At 38.4% G+C, this 27,689-nt stretch overlaps 1 protein-coding gene across 8 annotated transcripts in view; it reads right to left on the bottom strand.

The window, feature by feature from the left end:
- The window catches only part of LOC137251454 (probable phosphorylase b kinase regulatory subunit alpha), a 108,392-nt gene that overhangs the window by 47,680 nt on the left and 33,023 nt on the right, over positions 1-27,689 (bottom strand). For all 8 annotated transcript variants that reach the window (XM_067786055.1, XM_067786061.1, XM_067786053.1 and 5 more), the window contains one exon: positions 18,937-19,104. In XM_067786055.1, coding sequence (XP_067642156.1) covers positions 18,937-19,104 — 168 coding nt within the window. The remainder of the gene's footprint in view (positions 1-18,936; positions 19,105-27,689) is intronic.

Here is a 27,689-nt window from a genome sequence, read left to right as displayed (position 1 = left end):
CCCCGAGTACTGGATTCACTGGGCAATTCCCGGCATAAAGGTCCGACGCCTGTTTGTGGAGTTCTCCAAGGACCTGCTTGTGTTTTTTGCTTCATACGGCTGAGTTCTCAGGTGCCGTATTTCCTCAAAATGCTTACGGAGATGACTCCTTAAGTCCCTAGGCGGTGCTGGCTCATCAGTCAGATGTCTGTTGGGATGCCCAGGTTTCTGGGTATTCAACAAGAACTGTTTGGTTAGCATCTCATTTCTCTCTCTGATGGGGAGTATTCTCGCCTCATTATGTAGATGGTGTTCTGGGGACATAAGAAGACAGCCCGTGGCGGTTATGAGCGCAGTATTTTGGCAGGCCTGCAGCTTCTTCCAGTGGGTAGTTTTTAGGCTTGGCGACCATATAGGGGACGCGTAGCACGCAAACGGCTTGCCAATTGCTTTGTGTGTTAATGAGCGTTACTTTGTCTTTTCCCCAAGTACTGCCAGCAAGGGATTTTAGGATTTTATTACGGCCCTGGATTTTCGGAACAATTGCGGCTGCGTGCTCACCAAAATGTAGATCCTGATCAAACGTCACACCCACGATTTTGGGGTGTAGGACAGTCGGTAGCGTAGTGCCATCGACGTGGATGTTCAAAATGGTCAACATTTGGGACGTCCAAGTTGTAAATAAGCTCGCGGATGATTTAGTCGGTGATAATGCCAGGTTTCGCGAGGCGATCAGGGAGGTAGCCGTTTATTCTGTTGCAAAGCTCATCGATCTTTGGGCCCGTGCCAGTGGCCATTATTGTGCAGTCATCGGCGGAAGAAACGATAGTAACTCCTTCAAGTGGCGAAGGTAGTTTTGATATGTAGAAATTAAACAAAAGTGGGGATAGGACACCACCCTGAGGCACCCCTTGTTTAATTCTTCTTGGCTTTGATATTTCGTTTCTGAATTGCACCGATGCCTGCCGACCACCCCGATAATTTGCGGTCCACCTTTTAAGACATGGGGAAAGGGTAACCCTTCCAAGTCTTGCTTGCAGTAACGTGCCATGGTTGACCGTATCAAAAGCTTTTGATAGGTCTAGCGCTACGAGTACTGTTCTGAAGATGAAGCAGTATATTTCAGGTGCACCATTTGAAAGGATCGCCATGGATGTCACAGGTCCATTTCCTACTAGCAACCACGGAAACATATACGTACTGGTGGTTATGGATTATTTCAGTAAATGTCCAGAGGTATACCCAATCTCAAACTTAGAAGGCGGCAACAGTAGCAGGAGTGGTTACAAACGATTGGGTTGCAAGGTATGGTGTACCAATGGAGTTACATTCTGACCAAGGCAGGAATTTTGAATCAGGTGTGTTCCAAGAAATATGTAAGAAGTTGGGTATTCGAAAAACACAGACAACTGCGTTGCATCCTCAGTCCGATGGTATGGTGGAACGTTTCAATAGAACATTGGAGGAGCATTTAAGGAAAGTAGTAGACAAGTACCATAAGGAGTGGGATACACACATATCATTATTCTTGATGGACTACCGATCGGCAGTACATGAGACAACGGGCCAAACTCCCGCAAAGGTTATTTTTGGCAATGACCTTCGACTGCCAGCTGATTTGAAGTATGGGATAGATGCCGATGCGGAGAGAAATGTCAAGAAATCCACTGGTGTCTTTGAAGAAGAGCTGAGAGAGATACATGATCTGGTAAGGCAACGAGCCAAGATTATGAGTGACAAGATGAAAGCGAGGTACGATAAAGCAATTAATTCGGAAGGGTTTCAGGAAGGAGATTTGGTGATGTTATACAACCAACAACGAAAAAAAGGTTTGTCCCCGAAATTGCAGTGTAATTGGGAAGGCCCGTAAAAAGTTGTAAAACGAATCAACGATGTAGTGTACCGCATACAAACCATTGGCAAACCACGAACCAAAATGAAAGTCGTTCATTTGGAAAGGCTGGCAGCGTTTAGATCGAAAGATTTGTCTGATCGGGACGCCTAGAAATATGCAACGAGGAAATCACAGAGTATAAAAGGCAGCAACAGTAGAGGCGCGACAATCAGTTTGATTTAAGACGCTATCTGGCGAGCAATAGTAGTGTTATTGTGAAGAACTTTAATAAAGGCCATTTTGCATTATTGAATAGTGGAGTTATTTATTCAACAGTTTAGTGATTCGAACGTTAGCAGAAGATTGCAAATAAGGGGAATTGCACTAAATTCGTTACAATATTGTGACGAATATTAGCACAACTAAGGCATACTATCATATCTAAGCCGATACTAAGCAATCACTTGTATCTACATAAACAAATCAATAATTATGTCTACACATATGTACATACAAGATGCGGAGAGATATGCACAAACACATGCATATATCTGAGATACTAACAAAGGTATGCAATCATCGGTGGAAGTATCACTCACATATATACGCGCATATAGCTATGCGAGAAGCTATAAACGTGCATCTGTAGTTTATAGCTGGTAACTAAGTAGTAAATTCTAGAAGAAGAAACCTAGAAGTATGCGAACGACACAGCAGGAGCGAAAGCTGAGTAAGCAGCAATCAGTTTGATTTAAGCACGCTATTGGTTGCGAAGTATAAGTGTTATTGTGAAGTATTTTCAAAGTAGTCTAATAAAGACCATTTTGCATTATTGAATATTGGAATTATTTTATTCAACAGTTTAGCGATACGAACGTTAGCAGAAGGTTGCAAATAAGAGGAATTTCACTAAATTCGTTACAATATTGTTTGAGCATATTGTTTTGTCGTAAAACAATACGCACTCCCCCGCAAGGTATTCGTCGGATACATCTATAGACACGATAATTTGTAGGTGGGTATGTATGTACCCATATGCCTAGATAGGCGCTCACTATATACCGTTACATCCACCAATGTACTTCTATGCACAAAATAATCAGTGCATAGCCATAACGTAACCCAAAATAGTGGATATATTAATTGGCTAGACTTAAGGATGAAACCATAAAGGGTCGTTGCTAAATGAAAGCTTTCGGACGCCAGGCTATGAATCCAACATTTTTTTACATATTGTCTGGGCAATTAGAAAAACCGCCGTTTTCGATCCCACATTATTTTATACTAGCAGACCAGTCAGACGTTGTTCTGCCCTAAATTTGGTCTATCTGCATACATTTTAATAAGCTTTTTCTCTCTAACTCTGCCCTCCCCTCTTCACTTCTTCTTAATCATTTTATTCACTCCTCCCTCCGTCTTTTTCGCTCCATCTATCTCTATTTTCGTCCCACTATATCTCGTTCTTAGTCTCCTAATCCTTCCCTCTTTTCTCTTCTCTCAAGATTTTCCCTTTTTTCTTCATCCCTTATTGCCATTCCCAGAGGGTGGTATGTATTTTGTTCCAGTCCCATTCCGAGTTCCAGTCCCACTCCGAGTCTCAGTCCCTATCTAAGTCCTAATCTCATTCCCAGCCCGTCTCTGGTCTACTTCCCCGAAAAAAGGTTTGTAAATACTAATATAGGCAAATTTATATACCAAATTTCAGGCAAATCGAATAGGACGTATGTAAATAGGTATGTGGGTATTATCAATTCATGCTTTTTTTCGGCTTCGCATGCATATTTATCAGTTTTGCCAGGTTGATGCAACTAAATCGAATATCACAATGAAAATTACTTTAAAGCTCTGAGCAACAGCTTTCATTTGATATCCATATTACACACACATTCTGGGGTTATCCGGGTCCACGTTTTGGCCTATATCTCGAGACCCTAGTCACCCAGCGGTATAAATTACTCTGTACTAAAGCACACATCAAAAGCTTCAATTTGATACCCATAATGTAAAAACACATCCTACTGTTACCCTGGTCTACGTTTTGGCCTATATCTCGAGACCCTAGTCACCTATAGGTATGAAAACTACCCTGCACAAATGCACTCATCAACAGCTTCAATTTGATACCCATAATGTAAAAACACATCCTAGTGTTACCCTGATCCACGGTTTGGCCTATATCTCAAGACTATAGTCACAAATAGATATGAAAATTACCCTGTACTAAAGCACTCATCAACAGCTTTCATTTGTTATCTATATTGTTTAAACACTTTCTAGGGGTACCCGGGTCAACGTTTTGGCCTCAATCTCGATACCCTAGTTACCCGCGGGTACGAAAAATATCCGTTATCAAAGTACTCATAAACAGCTTCCATTTGATACCCATACTGTACAAACATATCCCAGGATTGCCCAAGTCCACGTTTTGATCTCAAGACCCTATCCAGAACGGAATAAAAATTATCCTATGTCTGTCTCCTGGTTCTAAGCTACCCCTCCACCAATTTTCAGCCAAATATGTTCATCCGTTCCTTCCTCTCCAATCACTCTTTATCTATTAAAAAAAAGTGCATAAAAATCCGTTGCGTATTTTTAAAGATTTAATCATTAAGGGACAGAAAAAGCGACTTTGTTTTATACTATGTAGTGATGTACATCCATACATACCTATAAACCTACGTCCGAAGTTAAATAACGCAGCGAATGCTATATATGTACGTATATATGTGTCGCATCATCCTCACTCAAAAGCAATTAGCGCGAACAGTTCACAGCGAACAACCACACAAACACATTTTTTGGTAAAAATGTTACTTTTGTTTAAACAATTTGGCTGATATAAGAAAGGAATCAAGTATTTTATTTTTTCAAAGTTTTACTGAAAAGTAGAATTTTTTAAATCCATCCATCCGTTTATGAGTTATAGCTGTGTAAACAAAAATTTTATGATTTTTTACTACATTTTGGCAATTTGCCACGCCCCTATAATATATATCTTCAAATTATATTAACTGTACCATCTCACGTAGCTAAGCTTTCAAATGCAAAAAACCGTTTTGAAATCGGAGCATTCTGTGTGAAGTTATGTGCATACATGTCATTTAGCTACTTTATTTTATAAGATTTATAGATAGATAGATAGATAGAAGATATAGATATATAATGAGTGTAGTAAAATATGCACATGTGTGTATACTTACCGGAGAATATGTTTGAATCAACGCGCATATAATATTCGCCCTATATGTTGCATGTATATATTTCCCTCGATAAGTGGTTACGATTTACTATTGCATCCTAAAATGTACTTGTATGTAGAAATTATCCCGTACATGCAACAAACGAGAATTTTTCTTTCAACAAAGCAGAAAAAAATCAAAAATAATTAAAAAAAAAATCAAAAATAATCGAAAATCATTTTGATTACTTTTGATTATTTTTGATTTTTTTCAATCATAATTTTTTTTTTAGTTTTTTCTAATGGTAATCAATTAGTAATTGCGTTTTTCGGAAAACAATTGAAATAATCATTGGCCGTTAAAATAGACATCTAATTAATTGATTACTAATGCTAATTCAAATTTAACAGGTCTGATTTCGATGCGCTGGATCCCAATCCTCTATCAGATTTGGCTTAAAAGGTGGCGGTTCAACCTTAACATAAAGAATAATCTAGAATTCTTAAGACCGTCAATATCGAATTTTCCATAAAACATAGAAGTATACAAGGAAGGAACTAATCTTACAAATAGATGGTTCTTTATGTTTGTTTCTCTCAAACAGTAAGCAGTATATAGTCCTTAATAGACATTTTTGGGTAAGAATCAACTTTGAGACGATTTGCTATTCAGCACACAGTTGCCCCAAATTTCAATATTTTTTTTAGCTGATTCTTGGTAAATCACAAATCAAAAAGTTAATTAAAGCATGAAAATTTTATGTTTAAAGAGCTTTATAGAATTTTTTCTTAATACTTAAGGAGTGTTCCGTAAAGAAATGCACGCGTCATTTTGGTTGTAATTTGACGAGCTTGGACTTTTGAAAAAGTCAAGAAAATATTACTCTAATTTTCCACAGAGTTTTTTTTAGCCACCTTTGATTTACTTCTGTACACCTTTTCCGAAAAAAGTAACCTTTGCAAAAATATGTATAAAACCGAACTAAAAAAATTTATACCAAATTTTCGATTTATTTTATTTTTATTTTTACCGGGCATTTGTAAAGTCAAATATGCTAAAATTTTTGTTTGTATCCTTTGGTTTTGTTTTTAAATCAAAAAATCATTACGGCCGCCGAGAAGAGAGAATGGTTTTACCTTCCTATATTTTTATCATGGGCTGAAAATATCATCTATAAGTAGACCCAAATACATATTTAATAATAATATGATTATAATACATTAGTAATACTGAGATAGTCAAGTTTGGAAAAACATCTTATTCATACGAGATTATATAAGTAAGTAATTCTAACGGAGTTTTAGGTTCAATTTCTTTTCTACTACAAAATAATATTTTGCAGACACATATTTCGATAAAAAGTTCTGTTCGATCGAAATCTGTATTATAAAATTCACACAAGTCCTTACAATTTCGTCATTATTATCCCTATTTAACAAATTTCCAGCTTCTAAGAGAAATCCAAATATAAAATTAAGGTAATTTAGTCGTGTAAGCCTTGTACGTATTTTTTGTTGGAGACGATCGAGAACACTTTTCATGACGCGAGAAATTTCACATTGAGCGGAAAGACCAATCTCTAGCCGAAATTGCGGCGCCTTTTACGTTTTACTATATCAATATCCCATTTTTCACAAAGAGACTTCGCTTTTTCTATCGGTTCCTCACAGAGAGTGTCTCTAATTTGGGATTCACGTTTGACAGTTTTTGTTAAAGCATTTTTTAATAATTCCCATGGTAACGGTGAACGTGAGAAAAAAAGATATGGGAAATCCGCCAAACTTTGGTTTTTTTGGAGAAAAAAAATTTTTTTTTGAAACATGGTAGCACGCAAATATGTTTTTGTTAGGAACATTGAGGGGTAAATTGCACCTATAATGCATCACCGTTACTCGTCTTACATAATGCCCCAAAAAGATATAGTGAAAAGACCGAGCCAAATATATATAAATTGAGGTCGCAATGTTAAATATACATTTATTTCAACACTTCTGTACCGATTATATCAAAATTTAAAAAAAAAAAGGAGATATATGCAACTGTTAGTTATGTAAAATTTTTTTGATACACGAGACCCAGTTTTGTAGATATCGGTAAAAATATAAAACCGAATAACCGCCAAATATTTTTTACTGCAAAGTTTTCAACACATTTATTTTAACACCTTTCTACCGATTCTTTTGAAACTTTAAAAACATATATGTAGGTAAGTGAACGAAGTATGTTGAGGTAAAAAAGTTTTAATATCCGAGATCCGGTTTTGGAGATATTGATAAAATTATAAACCCGGAAAACCTTAAATTTTGTTACTTATTTAAACACTTCTTAACCGATTGTGTTGAAATTTTATCAGAATGTACATATCTATGTGGGGTATATTTAGATAAAATTTTGTTGATACCAGAAACCCGGTTTTAGAGATATCAGCAAAAATATGAAACCGGGTAACCGTCAAATATTTCATACCCGTTTGTTAATTTTTTCTCTACACCACAGTAGTATACTATCAATTGCCTCATCTTGGAATATTCATGCAAGGAAAGTTATTGATGTTTGTACATGGGACAAATATACGAAATTTCCGACAAAAATTGGCAATCGTCAAAAAGTGTAGATTTTTTTTTTTTAATATTTGTACCAAATTTGTGTCTTTTCATTTACTTTTAAAAAACCTGGTTTAAAAAAAATGTCTACACTTTTTGACAATTGCCAATTTTTGTCGGAAATTTCGTATATTTGCCCCATGTACAAACATCAATAACTTTCCTTGCGCGAATATTCCAAGATGAGGCAACTGATGGTATACTACTGTGGTGTGGAGAAAAAATAAACAAACGGGCATGAAGTGGTAAAAGTAAAATTGTAGCTGTGCGCCAAAAAAACATGCTCCTGAAAAAAATGTACGCATCCAAGCGCTTCCACTTTTCTGCCTCTACCTTCAAAACTGAAAGGGGCACATCGAATTTGAAGCCCTATGTATTTTTAGTCCCTGACAGGTTATTATCGTGCATAATCCAAATTACAATACTTAGTTACCTCAAAAAGCTATAAGCACAAAAACTGTCAATATTGAAAATGACAAAAAAAAGTATCGCAACTTTGGTTGATGATAGTTTTGAGTATTGGGGGGGGCACATTAATTTTGCTCATACTTTTAGAATCTCCGTCTCAAAAACCACATTCAGTTTAAATTTGCCTCAAAATTTTATCGAAAAATTTCAAAAAAAAAAAAGAAAAAGTGTAAAAATCGACGTTTTTTACGTTTCGAAGTTCTGCAAAAACTTACTATCAACTTTCTTCATTTTTAAAATCATCAGATCGGATAGTCAAAAGGTCAAACTTAATGTCCCTGTACTTTTTTCTGGCCTTGAGTATTTGCCCGTGTGTAAAACCCGAGTATCCAAAAAAGTAAAAGTTTTTGGGATTTGCCCATATATGCCTTCAATTATTCCACAACCTGTCGCAAGTGTTATAATAAAAATACAAATTATCCAGGAAGTTCTGCTTTGCGGACCATTTGGCGCCCCCTGTGAGTAGCGCTCGGGGCAAGATGCCGCCCCCATTACACCACTGCTACCTTTGCCCACCTGGATTGGCCTATTTCAAAGTGGAGGAACATATAGATAAAAATGAGTATGCTCCCATTCGCCGAAAAACAAATGCCACTAAAATGGGTACTACGACAAGACCCGAAGCATACAACCTCTATTGTGGCCTTAAAGTCTCCCTCGAAGCGCAGATAGCGAATCAGGTAGTGTGTTCGTGTTGTGATTGATGACGCTTTACTACTATGGCCGTATGGTAGGCGCTCAAGCTGCCCCGAGGCACCGAGCCTGGTTGCAGTTGTTAACGCTATGTTCTTTGCTACCAGGTCTACAAGTGGAATGTGCATAATGGCATACAGTGCAGCCATTGGGGTTGTTTTCTGGGCTCCCGTAATGCTAAGCATTGATAGTCTGCATACTCCCTAGAAAATACCCTATCTTATTTTTTTTTTCAACAACAACATATTCAGTATTCAACTGACGAACGCCACACTATAGAGTAAACTGGCAAAAGTTGTCTCAAAATAAAAATTTCTCCACAACGAATAAGGCTCGACTTATCAAACAAAAAATACTTGAAAGGCCAATTTTTTAGGGATGTGAGAAAAATAGGATATTGGAAAAATGTCAATTAAAAATATTGAAAAACAGTTGTGAAAAACACCCCTTTGCATTTACGTGTTTTTCTCATAAAAGAAAAGCTAAATGTGTCTTTTTGTTAAATCTCAAATCTCTTTATAGATTTTGAGAAAATTGTATATACAAAACTGTTCACTTAAAGTCCGAACGAAGTTTAAGATATAAAGTCTGTGGTACAATTCCTATGACCGAAGTTGTATATCGTTCCTGATCACCTATTGTATCTGAAGAATTTTCAAATACTGTCTTAAAGTTCACACAGTTTCCAATATGAAAAAAGGCAGATGCAATTAAAAGTTTCAAAAATGAGTATTGAAAAACGTGTTTGAAAGTGTAAATTTGTAATTTTTCATCTATTTTTAATTATAAAATAAAAACAAAAGAAAATGTTTGGATTCCAAATCACATTTTCTATAGATTTTGAGATGATGAACTCGAATATATGAAAAAATATATATGTATATATTATATGTTCAAAGAATTATTTTCGCGAAAAGAAGAAAGAAAGTGTATGGCATCATTTTAGGTGCAATTTACATGAGCGAAAATGCCTTCGATTTTTTGGTTAAATTTTCGTTAAAAATGCAATGAAAACCTATCAATCGCATACATTTTGGCGACCTTTAAAGTGAACATTTCTGTTGTAACCTTTTGTGTATGTATATTAAGTTTATTTTATGAGTGAATATGAACATTTCGATATAAAATGTGTTGCGTTAATACTAAAGAATAAAAAAGAACAAAAAGGAATAAGCAAAAACAGAGTTGCCAAAATGATAGTAAATTAATTTAGTGTGTGGCGTTACCACTTCGTTTCATACATAACATTTTTCCCTCCTTTGCAGGAGTTAAGGTGAGAATGGAACTCGGTTTCCTTTGTCTGGTCGACCGCCGAGGGGCTGACGGCGTCTCGCTTAGTTCCGGATCTCTTTCCGGTGTCGCCTGCCGTGCTGGTGTTGAATGCGATGGCGGTGTATCGTCCTGTATTATTGTAGTGTTGGGAGTAGAGAACCCTTCCAAATCTTCTTCTGATCCCAATGATATATTTTGTGGTGATTCTATGGGTGTTTCGACTTCTTCGTGGTTTTCTACTATACCCGATGCAGCTGTGCCGTTCTCTTTAGCTGCAACCCTCGTTTCATGATGATTCACTTCCGGTGTTGCTTTATCGGGCCCCGCGTGTGACTTCCGTATTTGGTCTACATGTCTTTTTATCATTTTCCCATTGAATTGTATTTGATAGTGAAGATCCCCTAGACGGGCGTGTATTGTTCCTTTGAGCCACTTAGAAATTCGCGGGTTACCCGACAGGAAGTATACGTTTTGATTTACCTTGAACTCTCTTCCCTTTTTCTTGAGATGCATGTATTGTTTTTCCTCTACTTTCCTCGAGATTTCCTCTGGTCGAATCAAGTCCAATCGTGTTCGTAGCTGCCGCCCCATAAATAATAGTGCTGGCGAGGTGCCTGTTGTCGAATGTGGTGCATTTTTGTACTGTCTCAAGAATTCGTTTATGTTTTCCTGCAAAGAACTATTCGTGGTACCCATTGCTTTCAATGCGTTCTTGACCGTCTGTACGCTTCGCTCTGCTTGTCCGTTAGTTGCCGGGTGATACGGTGCTGAGTATTTGTGATATTTAACACCGACTGTAGTCAGGAAGTTTTTAAATTCCGCGGACGTGAAATTTGTTCCATTATCAGATACAACCGTTTGAGGAACGCCATAAGCCGCAAATACGTCGTCCAGCAAAGTAATTGTCGCGGCCGCCGTAATTGATTTAGTGATTTTCACCTCTAACCACTTGCTATACGCATCCGAGATTATCAGTAGCATTGCTCTTTCGAACGGCCCCGCATAGTCAATATGAATGCGTTCCCACGGTCTCTTGGGATACTCCCAATGATGATCGCCACTTTTCCCGGGTTTGTTTGCCTGTTTTGCACATGATTCGCATTTGTTCGCCATGTTCTCGATATCATTGTCAATGCCCGGCCAGTATATGAATGAGCGGGCGATTCCTTTCATCTTGACAATCCCTAGGTGTGATGTGTGTAAATTGTCAAGCAGTTTGGCTCTGTACTTTGGTGGAATGACGACGCGATGCTCGAACATCAAACATCCTGACGATAGCTTGTAACTCACTTCTGGGGACTTGTATCCTGTTCTCTTCAAGCATTGACCTGTTTCCAGCAGTTTAATTATTTTACCCAGTCGCTCGTCTTTTCTGGGTTCGTTTGCAATTTTGTCGGATCTTAATGGTAATTGGTTGATTTGGCGAATCACAAAGTTGTCGAACTCGTCGTATTCGTCTGGATTATCCGTATATGCCTGCCGCACATGTCCCACCTGTACTGGTTGCTGTCGTAGAGGGTGGGCCCGTGAAAGATAGTCGGCGTTAGCGTTTGCCTTTGAATTTTTATACACCACTTCGAAATCAAATCTACTCAGAAAGTCTGCGTAATTAGCCATTCTGCTAATGCAAAGTACTGGTAGAGACTTGTCTGGTTGTAAAATTTGTGACAACGGTTTATGATCTGTGATTAGCGTGAAATGACGCGCGTACAAATATTTGAAAAATTTCTGAACTGCCCATACTATTGCCGGTGCCTCTTTATCCATCTGTGGGTATCGCTGTTCTGCAGTATTCAGTGTTCGACTTGCGTATGCAATGGGTCGTTCCGTTCTCTAAGCGATGTGATGGCACCGCTCCCAACCCTGTTTGACTCGCGTCCGTCGCTAGTAGAACCGGTAGTGCCGGGTTGTAGGGTATCAAGACTTGTGGAGAAACCAGCGCCTGTTTTAGATACTCAAAGGCTGAATTTGCCTCTTTGGACCAGTGAAATTTTTCGCTTTTCAGCATATCGCGCAATGGTCGCGCTCTCGTCGCCAGGTCTGGGATAAATGCACTATAGTAAGTAGCTTTTCCTAAAAACAGCTGTAGCTCCTCCACATTCGTTGGTTTGGGGCTATTCAGTACAGCTTCAATGTGTTTGTCAGATTTATGCACCCCCCGTGCGTCGATGCGATGGCCTAAAAACTCCACTGATGGAGTAGCAAAAACACACTTTGACTTATTTAAGCGTAGACCATTGCATTTGATGCGATTTAGCGTTGTCGCCAAAACCCTCAGCAGCTCTTCAAAATTTTCCGCGAACACCAAGATGTCATCAAAGAAATTTAAAACGTTTGGCACTCCTTGCAGGAGCGTCTCCATTTTTCTTTGCCAAATAGCTGGAATATTTGCTGCCCCATATACCGCACGAGTCGGTCGTACTAGTCCGTGTGTAGCTGTGTTTAATGTCAAAACATGTGCGAAATCATCGTCGATCGTAAGGTGTGTATATGCGTCGGTTATATCCAAGTGACAAAATATCGCCGCTTTTTTCATTTTATTGAACAAGTCTTCCGCTTTAGGAATCGGATGTTCGTCAATAATCATTCTTGGATTAACCGTTGGCTTGTAATTGCCAGTGATGCGAATATCTCCATTTTTTTCGCGACTACATGTGTTGCTGAAGCCCATTCCGAATGCTCTACTCTCACGTAAAAGCCAGACTGGATTTTGCGATCTATTTCCTTGGCATACGCCTCTCTCAATGCCATTGGTATTTCGCGTGCTCGTGCGAACACTGGTGTGGCTCCCGCCTTCAGCTTCACTTTTGCAGGCGGCCCTCTCAACTTACCCGCTGTCGTGTCAAAGACTTCTTCGTAACTTGCAAGGAGATGTTGCAGCCGTTCTCGTTGGTTTTCTGAAAGTTTTGGCGCGGTTGAACTTATAGAGTTAATTTGCCTGGCTGACGAAAATAGCTCCGAAAAGTTAATTTCACGTGCGAATTGTGAGATCCATTCTCTGCCGCAAAGTGTATCGAAATCTTCTTGGACAACATACAGATTCAGGCGCCGCTTAGTCCTCCCCATTGATGCGGTTACTACAACCCTACCCATGCAGTTCACTCTATGCCCCGTGTAGCTTGTAAATCGTCTGCCTATTTTTAATAATCTAAAATTCGGTTTTATAGTGCGAAGAGTTTTATAATTAATAATGGCGCATGGGGCACCCGTATCAAGCTCCATCTGTATTTGCTTTCCATCGATATTTACGTGAAGCATTTTTCTGTCTACTGCTTTACATACATTAATGTTGTTCAGCTGCTGAACTGGTTCGAGCTCATTCTCTGAAATCTGATCGAGTTTTGCCTTGCACACTTTTGCAATGTGGCCCAATTTTCCACACGAAAAACATTTGGAGCTACTGAATTTGCAGTCTTTTCTGCTGTGTTGGCCCCCACATCCGTAACAATTTGCGGATTTTTTTTTTGGCTTCTTGGTCAACTTTTCAGCATTTGCATTTCTTTTTGTTTTGACTGGTTCGTATCCCAGTTTAAACGTTGGTTCACTTGGTTGTTCCCACTCTGCACACTTCAGATCTGTTGTTGCACTTTGTGTTAGTTCGATTGTGTGCGCAATTTCGTATGCCTCAGTAAAATTGTTTGGTTTTTTACTTATAACCTCATTGCAAATATAGCGTGAATCCACGCCATACAGTAACTGCTCTGTTAACATCCTATCCAAAAAGTCGCCATATTCACAATATGCAGCGCCCTTTTTTAAACGAAGTGCGTACTCGGCAATCGATTCGCCTTTTTCTTGCTTACTTTGTCTAAATTTGATACTTTCAGCATACTTGTTCCGTGAGCCATCAAAATGGCGAATTAACACGGTTTTTATTTCATTGTTTTTCAGCGAGTCAGGCGTCTTTGGGCTAACAAGTATTTTTAGTGCGGCGTTCAGCTCTGCCCCCATATGCACGAGTACGAATTTGTGTTGTTCCTCTTCTGGAACTTTGCTCAGCTGTAAGGCCCAATCTACGCGTGTGAAAAAATCCTGCACTGAGGATTTGTCTTCTGAGTTGTATTCTGCAATACTAAACGGTGGCGGTTTGGTTGCTGCCCGCTGATTTGCATTTGCCCCAGCACTGTGGGACGCCCCCTCTACAGCCTCGCGAATTGCCCCTGCCAATGCATCCATCACCCTCTTCAAATCTTCCGGTGTGAGGCTCATCTTTTTAATCCCACTTTTGACACCACTTTTGTGTATGTATATTTACTAAGTTTATTTTATGAGTGAATATGAACATTTAGATATAAAATGTGTTGAGTTAATACTAAAGAATAAAAAAGAACAAAAAAGAATAAGCAAAAACAGAGTTGCCAAAATGATAGTAAATTAATTCAGTGTGTGGCGTTACCACTTCGTTTCATACATAACATAACCTTAACTTTTTTTTTACAAATTCTAGTTCAGCAACTCAAAATATATAGTAGGATTGATTTAAAATAAAAATAAGCTTTCAATTTATTTTTAATAATTAAAAAACGGTAAAAAACGCAAAATAATTTTTTTTGAAAACGTTTTTCAATATTTAGTTTTGAATTTTTTATCAATATCCGATTTTTTTTTTATATTTGCAAAGAATCGGCCTATCAAGCTTTGTTTAATTTATAACCATAGTACAGGTCTACAAGTAGGATAGTAAATTAATTCAGTGTGTGGCGTTATCACTTCGTTTCATACATAACATAACCTTAACTTTTTTTTTACAAATTCTAGTTCAGCAACTCAAAATATATAGTAGGATTGATTTAAAATAAAATAAGCTTTCAGTTTATTTTTAATAATTAAAAAACGGTAAAAAACGCAAAATAATTTTTTTGAAAACGTTTTTCAATATTTAGTTTTGAATTTTTTATCAATATCCGATTTTTTTTTTTTTATATTTGCAAAGAATCGGCCTATCAAGCTTTGTTTAATTTATAACCATAGTACAGGTCTACAAGTAGGATATGTAGCAGCACGCACATACACAGCCACGCTCACCTGATAAAATGCTTGTTCTTGTTCGTATTTTTTGTGGAAGTTATTTGGCACTGTTGTACTTCTTAGGTCCAAGAAAAGTGTAGTAGCTGCTAACGAAAACTGCGTAAAATTTTTATTGTAAAATTACAAAGAAATATCCTTATTTACTTTCAAACGAGCACTTAATTACATATCTCTTTAAATCCATATGTTTTGGACAATTTAAATTAACAAATTGTGATACTTTATTACCGGGGACGATTGCTAAAACAAGACCAAAACCGTCGGGGGAGGTATTAATAGACACGGTTTTGCCTCGCTTCCAATAATTCGAATACTTTTTCGCCTTTGGACTATTGATAACATGACAAAACGCGTCTCTTCATTTCTCTTTCCACATTTTTGGACGGTACTAGACCTCGGTTTAAAACTGTTTTTCGCGGAGAACTTTTGAACGGGTAGAAAAACTTAGCACCCGTGTTTGTATTCTTAATACTGGAATAACTACGCGACCTCGGATACCCCTATTCAAGACTTTTGTATAATTTTCTGTAGGACCCATATATGTGCACTACATTTTCATACTAAATTCGTTCAAAAAAATTTACCATCACAGCAACCTATATCTGATATTCCGCTCCTTTTTTTGTTTCCCTGCGTCGCTTTCAACGACAGCAACCCCGGTAATTTTTGACACTTCGTTCAGTGTCAAACGCACGTTCCACTGAGTTCAACAATAGTTTGACACTGACCGAAGTGTCAAACGGCAGTGTGTTAGAAAGAGGAAGGAATTGTTTCTTTCTCATACATATCATACTTGTAAACCTGTACTATGTTTATAACTCTCCGTTACAGATAAATTTGATTTTGAGACAACTTTTTCCCATTTACCATTTTATGCTGAGACATGAACATTATTCTAAAATCAGTTTTCGGTAAAAGTTTTGATGTATATGTTGAACTGAATAAAGATGTACTAATCTTTTTAAGTATATTGGAACGATTTTCCGTCATACCTTGTCAAATTTGGTTTGGAGACAACCCGGTTCCGGCGTTGCGCCATCATCAGTGTCGGTTTCGTTCTGATCTATTGTTGTCGTTTGTCTTATATTTATATTTCGTTAGTACCTGAACAGGGGCCGAATCGTAACATACGATCCGTGATCGAATGCCGATTCACAATAGCTCCAATATGGTTTATCGGATTCATGAAATATATGAACTAGGGACAACGCGTACTCACTAGATACTTAATATATTATTATTTTTTTAAATATTTGGATAGCCTAATTTTTGTCGCTTGAGTAAAAATAGTTTTCAATCTGTCATCGTATGTTACGATTCCATAGCTGGTATTGTCAAATTGAATGTTTGTGTACGTATATTTTGTGTGTTATGTGTTTCTTCTGACACGGGGGGTAAGACATATCTAGAAAACCAATGGCCATCGACACAATAATACATAGAACCTCGAACCACCCACAACAGCATAAAAAGCATTAAGACACTTGGTACATAGTCTTGAAATTACACCACTTAAACAAGAAGCATATAAGACAGAGCTTGAAGTCATATATAACATTGCTGCAAACAACGGATATAAAAAAGCACTAGTAGATAAACTCAGAAGAAATCATAGAGAACAAAATAGGAATAATGAACAGGAGAGTACAAACCATTGTGGATAAGACAAGTGTGATAACTTTTGCATAGACGTCAAATTTACAAATAAAACCGATAAAAAAAAAAATAAATGTAAGGCGCAATAACCTCCGAAGGGATTTTAGGCCGAACTTCTCTTCCAATTTTCGTCGTGCTCTTTTTAATTTTTCCTACAAATTGGAGGGACGGTTGTTTTATGCCGACTCCGAACGGCATCTCCAAGGCAGATGAGTTTTCACCGATCACCTGATTTTTAATTGACTATCGTGGTCTCATTCTGTATCTCTTTCTATCACCCGCTGAAGATAGCCGGCCCTATGCACCGCCATATTGAACATCCTGTCAAAACGCTAAAAAGTATCCATCTTGAACAACCTGCCAGGCAGTTGATGGATAAGATATCACACTTGGGTAACAATGACATATACTGGAAGGGGAACTTGTAAATTGGCTAACTTTTTTAAAAAATAAAACATTATCACAGCGTTTAAAGCATCGAACAGTCTAGGGCGAAAATTCACTAGCTCAGAGGTTCCGTTTAGCAGCCAGGGCGTATAAAAACTCACCTGCGAATGCCAACACAGTTACATAGGACAAACAGGACGAGTAATAAGAACGAGGTTCAGAGAACACATTAGAGATTGTGGAGATCTAGTAGTTTTGGAAGCGTAGGCAATCAAGTAAAGGTCCTCCACATTCAAAAAAAAAGGCCGACGTCTGAACATATTAGGTTAGGTTAGGTTGAACTGGCCGGTCCATGAGGACCTCACATACGACTGAATAAATCCGTAGTGTTACCAAAAGTTTGTTTTAACGACCAAAATAAAAACCCTATCAAAAACCAGGACCTATGTTATAAAATAACTCCGTCCTCTTGGTAAATACTAGAAGCTTCCTCGGATTTAAGCCACTTGCTGCTTCTAGATCTGACAGCTGTACCACTCCTAATAGCTGGAGTCTTAGTCTGACAAGCGCAGGGCAAGAGCACATAACGTGCTCGATCGTTTCCTCCTCCAGCCCGCACTTCTTACATCTGCTACCACTGACCAAGCCTAATTTAAAGGCATGTGACGCCAGAAGGCAGTGTCCAGTCAGAATACCCGTCATGAGTCTACAGTCCTGTCTTTTTAATGATAGAAGAAACTTTGTTAGTCTAAGGTTGTAGGACCTGCACATAATCTTCGACACTTTACAGCCCCGCACTTGAACCCACGCCTTTCCTGCTTGGTCGATCATGTGCACCTCTCGCCTTCGCTTAATTTCGCCCAGTCTAATTGGGACGTCTACGGAACAAGCTTCAAGGGATGCGCCCTTTTTTATCTAGTTCATCCGCTTTTTCATTCCCATCTATTCCCATATGCCCTGGGACCCAATATAGATGTATGCTTCTCCCTGTCCCGATTCTCTCCAGGGACTGCTTACACTCTAACACGCATTTAGATGCTGTGCTATGCGAGATTATTGCCTTAATTGCTGCTTGACTGTCAATATAAAAGTTAACACGGTTGCAGCTGGGCTATTTTCTTCCAAGGTTTCTACGTCTTTGGTTAAGGCTACTATTCCGCTTGGAAAACGCTACAGTAATCCGGCAGCCAGTAGGATCTGTTTATTTCCGGATCAGCACAGTATACCGCAGACCCTTCTCCTTCCACTACTTTGGAACCATCTGTGTACACTTGCATCGCCTCGTCCGCCATTTGAGCACGAACATATTAGAAAACATGGAAATCTACAAACAAAAAACATTCGACGGTAGAAAAATAAACAAATAGACAAACACTATTTCTGACACAATATTTGAACCTGTAAAGCTTGTTTACAAAAAACAAAGTAATCACACAGGTACAACAAACAAACACGCATCAACAAATAAACACAAAACAATAAACCAACAAAATCAACAAATACACAAAAAGCTCAAACGACTAAGATCACTGTTTCCTACCTTCCTCAGCTAACCGCACAAGTTGATCAGTGAGAAACCGCTACCGTGTCCGAAGGAACACACACATATTACATATACAAACATTCAATTTGACAATACCTGCTCAGGCACTAATGAATTATAAATATTAGACAAACGACAAGAACAGATCAGAACAAAAACGACACTGATGATGGTACAACGCCGAAACCGGTTTATCTCCAAACCAAATTTGAATTCGAGTCCGATCGGACAATAATACCATAGATAGGTTGTATGCATGTGTTCAATTTTGTATTTAAAATGCGTATAACTCACCCGTGTTAAAGTCCAAACCTTGTGTATCCACCAAATATTGCAGAATGTCACCTTGCTCTTCAAGATTTTCTGTTTCGCGCAGCATTGCAATTAATTCCTCAACTTCTGTGTCTGCAAAATTTGTGTCGGTGCGATGGCGTTGGATGAGAATTTTTGGTATAGCTTGTACTGATCGGTGAAGAAGTGTGACAACGGCAAATTATAATGCAAAACCACAAAAAAATATAAATAACAATATAAAAAAATTAAATTTAAAAATAAAATAAGACCAAATACATTTTTTTTTATATCAAGCAAAATTTTACACAATAACTGCGATATCCAGATCACAAGAAAACGCACAAGAAATTTTATTATATTCCCGTTGCAAGCCAAATGCAGTTTTTTTGTTTTAAAATGTCTATTTTCAGTTTTTGGTATTCATTTTCTTTTAGAACTGCTTTCGAGATGTGTTTTGCATGCATCAATTGAAGCCTGAACTGTTTTTTTTTTTGTTTGTTTTGGGTATTTCTTGAGCTTTTCCTCAAGTCTCCAAGAAATGCTTACAGGCTTAAACATTGTGAACCTTAACGAGTAATTGAGATAATTTTGGAATATATAGGGCATTTAGGACACCTTACTAGCAATAACTAAGAGAAAATGTTTGCTTATATTCAAGTACACCTATCCCCCGATTTACACGGGACTTGTTTTACACGATTTTGCTTTTACACGGTTCATAAATCAGCAAAATTTGAAAAACTCCGATGATTCACAAATCATTAAAAACCTTTTTGAGTCCCCTTGGCAAAACTGATTGCAATATTGAGGGATTCCCCTTATTGTGAATATGTATGTCCAGGCGCGGCAATTTTTTTTTGCACGGTTTTTGCAACAATTTTAAAAATATAAATTTATTTCACAAAGCAACATCAAATTTTTAGAAATAAGGTTTTTCAATTAGAAGAAAATTTTTCTAAGCGGGGTCGCCCCTCGGCAGTCTTTGGCAAGCGCTCCGAGTGTATTTCTGCCATGAAAAGCTCTCAGTGAAAACTCATCTGCCCCTCAGATACCGTTCGGAGTTGGCATAAAATATATAGGTCCCGTCCCGCCAATTTGTAGGAAAAATTAAAAAAGGAGCACGACGCAAATTGGCAGAGCAGCTCGGCCTAAAATATCTTCGGAGGTTATCGTGCCTTACATTTATTTATTAATTTTTTATAAAAGACAAGAAGACCCGGCAGACGTTGTCCTGCCCTAAATTTGGCCTATCTGCATACATTTTAATAAGCTTTTCCCATCTGAATCTGCCCTCCCCCCTCTTCACTTTTTCCTAATCCTTTTATTCACTCCTTCCTCAGTCTTTTTCGCTTCATCTATCTCCATCTTCGTCTCATTCTATTTCTTTCTCAATCTCCTTATCTCTTTTCTCTTCTCTCAATTTCTTCTTCTTCTTCTACATCCCTTATTGCCTGTCCCAGAGGGTGGTATGTATTTTATTCCAGTCCCAGTCCCAGTCCCACTCCGAGTCTCAGTCCCAGTCCTAGTCCCAATCCCAGTCCCAGTCCGTCTCGGGATAATATATTACTCTGTACTAAAGCACTCATCAACAGCTTTCATTTGATATCCATATTGCATAAACACTGTGTCTAGGCATTCACTGGCCCACGTTTTGCGCTATATCTCGAGACCCTAGTCACCCAGGGGTATGAAAATTACCCTCTGCTAAAGCACTCATCCACAGCTTTCATTTGATATCCATATTCTATAAACACACTCTAGGGGTACCCGGGTCCACGTTTTGGCCTATATCTCGAGACCGTAGCCACCCAGGGGTATGAAAATTACCCTCTACTAAAGCACTCATCAACAGCTTTCATTTGATATCCATATTCTATAAACACACTCTAGGGGTACCCGGGTCCACGTTTTGGCCTATATCTCGAGACCGTAGCCACCCAGGGGTATGAAAATTACCCTCTACTAAAGCACTCATCAACAGCTTTCATTTGATATCCATATTCTATAAACACACTCTAGGGGTACCCGGGTCCACGTTTTGGCCTATATCTCGAGACCCTAGTCACCCAGTCACCTATCCTATATTTCAAGTTAGATCAAAATGCACACGGGGTGCAAAACAAATTCAAAATCGGATCAGTAGTTTAGGAGTCCATTGGCCTCAATTGTGTGACACGTGTTTTTTATATATTAAAATGCGCTCCTAAAGAGTTTTTAATTACAAGCAAATTGGTGTTTGAATTGTCGGTAAAAGTCTAGTTGAGGGGTCGACTGCTAATACGCTACCTAAAATATCGAGAGAGCTGTTAAAAGACGCGTATTGACCTCGACAACAATAATCCGAAGGCGGAAAAGAAAAATTTTATCTCTGCCGGCAGATATTTGCAGTTGAAGTAGGCTATTTTCATGTGGTTGTTGTAATGTTGTTGTACCCACACAAAAAGTTGTAAACATAAGTGTTTTGCGCGGATATAGTTTTGGTCTCCAAACAGGTGTTGGACCCACCCAGGGTAATTTTTATAAGCGCGGCCAAAGGCCGCCAATGCATAAAGGTGTTCTCCGCAAAAATACTATGGATACCACCCCCGGTTTCGGGGGGACCCGCGGGTAATTTTTCGGCTTTTGTTTAATATCTTTTGAACGAGCTAAAATTTTTCCTTTCCGCCTTCGGATTATTAATACTGAGGTCAATACGCGTCGCTTGACACCTCTCTGGATATTTTTAGTAGCGTATTAGCAATGGACCCCTCAACTACACCTTTTTCAGTTTAAGTTCAGACATTTACAATTGAAGTTCAGAGAATTGCAATTCAAGTTCAGAAAATTACAATTCAAGTTCAGAATTTTCATTTCAAGTTCAGAAAAATACAATTCAAGTTCAGAAAATTACAATTCAAGTTCAGAAAATTACATTTCAAGTTTACTAGCAAATTACAGTTCGAATTCAGAAATTTATAAGTAGGGTGTTAATTTTCACAAGTAATTTTAATTAATTAATTTTATACTTATATGTTACTTGCGGAAGTGTTGATGCTTCGTTGACCATGTTACCAAAATGGTGGCTTGGGTATAGTGTACCCCAAGTTTTCTTCAAGGTGTGTACATCCCGGATCTTGAAATCAAATGGAGGATAATTCTTTCCAACAAGTACATGATGACGCTACGGCCAAGAAAGTACTTCAGTCGAAACAGCACTTTGGAAGCAGTGGAAGGGAGAGACTTCCACAGAGTTGCGAAGGTGGAGGAAGACTTGACCTCTTATTGTGCTACCAATCGCCGTCAGTTACCGCGAAACAGGGAAAGCTGGCATGATTTATGAATATAGCTGGATGGCATTGCAATTGCTTTTTATGAGCGAGAGTTTTTTCTTCGCTATCTCGTAAAATTGATTTAAACGAGTTAAGATGTCCAATGCTTCCTTATCACATAGATACCATCTTACATACCTTTATTTCCATTGGATGAAAAAAAATACACGACAAATTTTCTGAACTTGAATTGAAAATTCTGAACTTGAATTGCAATTTTCTGAACTTGAGTTGCAATTTTCTGAATTTAAATTGTATTTTCTGAAATTGAATTGGAAATTTCTGAATTTAAATTGGAATTTTTGAACTTGAGTTGTATTTTCTGAATTTGAATTGTAAATTTCTGAATTTAAATTGGAATTTCTGAACTTGAATTGTAACTTTCTGAACTTGAACTGGAAATTCTGAACTTGAATTGTAAATTTCTGAACTTGAATTGTAAATTTCTGAATTTAAATTGGAAATTCTGAACTTGAATTGTAATTTTCTGAACTTAAACTGGAAAAGGTGTAAACTTTTACCGAATTGTCAAAATCGGTGGAGCCTATCGGCTGCTATTCAACTTTAAAAGAAAAAGGACAATGTATGTTTAATGGTATGTTCAATTTTACTTAAGATTTTTTAAGAATTAATGGGCTTAACAACGATAAATGATAATTATTATTCAATTATTATTTTGGTTTTATTGCCAGTAAATGTTTCCTTCTTTTCAGTTATTCCCAATAAAACCAAAATAATAATAGAATAACAATTATCATTTATCGGTGTTAAGCTCATTAATTCTTATTAAATATTAAGCAAAAGACAAAGAAAATTCAAATGGCGATAATTAAGCATACAGTATTTTTTGCAAAAATCGAAGACGAGAATTTGTTTGTATTATCGATAGCTATCAAATAATATCAAAAATAAATTATGACGTTTTTCGGTGATCACTTTGAGAAATTTTCACTCTATGTCTTTAAGCATAACATTTATTTACATTGTTATCATTACATTGTTTTATTCAAATTATATAAGTATGAAATATACACACCCAGTGATGATAAAAGTACCAAATAAAAAATACACAAAGTATTTAAAAACAGAATACATACCTACTTTCGAAAATACTTTGAAATCGAAGGCTTACATTTTGGTATCATTAAGCGCTCTACGCAGATCAAAAGCAAACATTCAGGAAAAAATTTGCATTTTTCTTGAGCATGAAAATAGCAGTAGGCACAAAATTTTGGTATTTCACGATGCATGGTAATTTATACATGAATATCGATTTTATAAAAATAAAACAAAATTTATGAAAATTTTTGATACCATTTCCTATTTCGCAGGACGGGTACGATAAGTGACTTGTAGAGTATGATTTTCGTTCGCCGAGAGAGGACTTTACTTTTCAATTGCCTACCTAGTCCAAAGTAGCATTTATTGGCAAGATTGATTCTTCGCTGGATTTCAGTGCTGATGTTGTTCCTAGTGTTGATGCTGGTTCCCAAATAAACGAAGTCTTCCTATTTCGAAATTATGGCTGCCAACAGTAGCGTGGTTGCCAAGTCGCATATGCGCTGACTCTTTGTTCGATGACAGCAGGTACTTCGTTTTGTCCTCATTCACCATCAAACCCATCTTTACCGCTTCTTTTTCCAGTTTGGAGTAAGCAGAGCTAACAGCGCGGGTGTTTAGGCCGATGATATCAATGTCATCAGCATATGCCAGTAATTGCACGCTTTTATAGTATATTGTTCCAGTGCGGTTAAGTTCTGCAGCTAGTATAATTTTCTCCAGCATCAAATTAAAGAAATCGGACGATAGGGGGTCACCCTGTCTGAAACCTCGTTTAGTTTGGAACGGATCGGAGAGGTCCTTCCCAATTCTGACTGAGCTGATGGTGTTGCTCAACGTCATTTTGCACAGCCGTATAAGTTTTGCGGGGAAATCAAATTCAGACATAGCGGCATATAGGCAGCTCCTTTTCGTGCTGTCGAAGGCGGCTTTAAAGTCGACGAAGAGGTGATGTGTGTCGATTCTTTTTTCACGGGTCTTTTCCAAGATTTGGCGCATTGTGAAAATCTGGTCGACGGTAGAATTACCAGGTCTGAAGCCGCACTGATAAGGTCCAATCAGCCGGTTCACGGTGGGCTTCAATCTTTCGCACAATACACTTGAAAGGACCTTATATGCGATATTGAGAAGGCTGATTCCACGATAGTTGGTCCTTTTTGCAGTATCCCCCTTCTTGTCTTCCGCCCATATTTTGCTAAGAAGCTGCTGCATGCGCCTTACCAACTCCTCGCCGCCGTACTTGAATAGCTCCGCAGGCAATCCAGCAGCGCCCACGGCCTTGTTGTTTTTCAATCTGGTTATTGCTATTCTAACTTCGTCATAATCGGGCGGGGGGACATATATTCCATCATCATCGATTGCGGGATCGGGTTCTTCATCTCTGCGCGCTGAATTTCTGCCTCCATTTAGGAGAACAAAGAAGTGTTCCCTCCATAATCTAAGCACTCTCTGGACATCAGTTACAAGGTCGCCGTTTTCGTTCCTACTGACTGGCAGCATTTAATATAAGTCTATTTTTAGAATCAATTGAGCGGCCTCAGGGACGCTTAGGGATTTTTTTTTTCTCCTTCTTCTCTTTCCTCACAGTAGGACTAGCTTGATAGAAAAACCTTGAAAATATATAAATAAAAATTCTCAAAAAAGTTGAAAAAAAGAAAAAAGGCAGTAAATTGGAATGCTTTATAATTTTCAAAAATTTATAAAATTTTTTTTCGGACCACTCAGACTTCATACAACTCCTAAAATTGCGAGGATATTTTATAAAAGATCCAATTAAAAATTCCTAATTTCGAAACTTGTTAAAATCTACAACCATCCCACCATTTAAGTAATAAATTAAAATGCAAAGGGACTCCTCGGAATTCCCCCTCCAATGGTGGGACGAGAATACCCCACACACGAGAGACCTAAAAAAAGAACAAGAGTGATTAAAGAAGCTTTGGAAATTTATAGGAATGACTAGGGAACCAACCCTAGAAGATATTTATAATAAATCCCACAACCAGGGTAGAAGAAACCATGCGAATGATTAGAAGTGTGTTCCCCGAAAACGCCAAAAATTTAATTATAATAGCGTTTACAATTTTTGCTATGAATAAATAAAAACATTTTTAAATATTTTATACTAAGCTAATTATAAAATTTTGGAAATGCTAAAATTTTTTTTACAAAAAAAATACTTTTAAGAAATTTAAAATTTTTTTATATTTTTTTATTTTTAAAAATGTCTTGGTGGGCAAAAATAGCCCAAGGCATTATGATAGCCATAGCTGCTGACTCAGTATATAAATGTATAAAAGGGAAGACAATTTTCAAATAAAGAACAATTGCTTTTTAACGGTCACCATCAGCGTGTAAACAATACTTTCTTTTAGTAAACAGTTATTACAGCGCTGACTCTTTGCTCGATGATAGCTGGTACGTCGTTGTCCTTATTCACCATCAAACCCGTCTTTACCGCTTCTTTTTCCAGTTTGCAGCAAGAACTAACGGCGCGGGTGTTCAGCATATGCCAGTTATTGCACGCTCTTATAAAATATTGTTCCAGAGCGATTAAGTCCTGCAGCTAGTACAATTTTCACTGTCTGAAACCACGTTTAGTTTCGAACGGCTCGGAGAGGCCCTTCCCGATTCTGACTGAGCTGATGGTGTTGCTCAAGGAAGTTTTTCACATCTGGATAAGTTTTGCGGATAAACCCAGACATATCGGCTTTAAAATCGACGAAGAGGTGATGTGTGCCGATTCTTTTTTCGCGGGTTTTTTCCAAGATTTGGCGCATTGTGAAAATGTGGCCGACGGTAGATTAACCAGGTCTGATGCCGCACTGATAAGGTCCAATCTGCAGATTCACGGTGGGCTTCAATCTTTCGCACAATACACTTGACAGGACCTTATATGCGATATTAAGAAGGCTGATACCGCGATAGCTGGAACTGGGCAAAGAACACTTAGATTCCGACCATATTTTGCAAAAAAGCTGATGCATTCGCCTTACCAACTCCTCGCCACCATTGTTTTTTAATCTGGTTATTGCTATTCTGACTTCGTTATAATCGGGTGGGGGTACATTTATTCTATAACCATCGACTGCAGGATCGGGTTCGTCATCTCTGTACGGTAAATCGCTGTCTCCATTTAAGAGAGCAGAGAAGTGTTCCCTCCATAATCAAAGTACTCTCTGGACATCGGTTAAATGATCGGCATTTTCGTTCTAAGAAGAGTTTGCCCGGACTTTAAAACCTCCCGTCCGAATTTTTTGGTAAAATTTTCGGGCGTTATTCCTGGTAGCTAGCAGGTCAAGCTCCTTGCGGCGACACCTTTCTGCCGCTGCTTCTTTCTTCCTGAAAAGGAGTCTCGCTTCCCTTTTCAACTCGCGGTAGCGTTCACACACTCTTCTCGTTGCGCTCGTACGTAGCCCTGTAGGCAGCATCTTTTATTTCGGTTGCAACGCGGTTTCTTTATCGTACCATTTTTTCCTCGGAGGTAGAACGAAGTGCTTTGGAGATAAGCTCCCACTGCTCCTGCATTTCGTCGGATTGACTTGTACTCTCAGATAGCAGGTGTGATTTAATTTGTTCCTTGGTTATAGCCGCGCAGAGGCGGGTGAGTATTTTGACGGCGACGAGATAAAGGTCCGAGTCGATGTTAGGTCATCGCATCATGCGCACATCTAAACACTGGAGGCATGCCGTCCGTCTATCACAACGTGGTCGACCTGATTGCGTGTATTTCGATCGGGAGGCAGCCATGTAGCTTGATGCATCTTTTTAGCACCCGCAAAGTCAATCAGCCTCAGTTCATTAGAAGAAGTTTCATTGTGTAAGCTGAACTTTCCGACTGTGGGGGCAAAAACAACTTATTTGCCCACCCTGGTGTTAAAGTCGCCAAGCACGACTTTTATATCATGGCGGGGGCAGCGCTCGTACGTGCGTTCTAAACGTTCATAGAAAGCGTATTTTTCCTCATCATCTTTCTCCTCTCTCTGGGAGCATATATATTTAACAATTTTGTTTACATTCGGATAGCGGCGAGACGTCCGTCCACAGACTTGAACGCCAGTACTTGGAGACTCTAACACCACGAATCCGCCGCCGAAACTGTGCTTATCTGTATGACCACTCCAACAGATGTCACAATTTTTAATCTTTTTTCTTCCTTGCTTCGTCCAACATATTTCTTGCTCTGACGGGGACATCAACCAGCCGGACATCTGCACCAATCCCATTTAGGGAACGGACGTTCCAGGTGCATGTCCTCAAATCATTGCCCTTAAAACGTTTGCCAAGGTCGTCATCAGTTAAGGGTTGTCTTCTTATCCGAGTTTTTTTTTGTTGCTTTTCATTGGAATGTGGTTTGACGTGGCGGGTCCCATGCCCAGCGCAAAC

Source organism: Eurosta solidaginis, chromosome 4 (genome assembly GCF_040869045.1).
Source record: "Eurosta solidaginis isolate ZX-2024a chromosome 4, ASM4086904v1, whole genome shotgun sequence".
In the NCBI taxonomy this organism is placed as follows: Eukaryota; Metazoa; Arthropoda; class Insecta; order Diptera; family Tephritidae; genus Eurosta; species Eurosta solidaginis.
The sequence above is the reverse complement of the archived record's forward strand: the minus strand, read 5'-3'. Positions and strand labels throughout refer to the sequence as shown.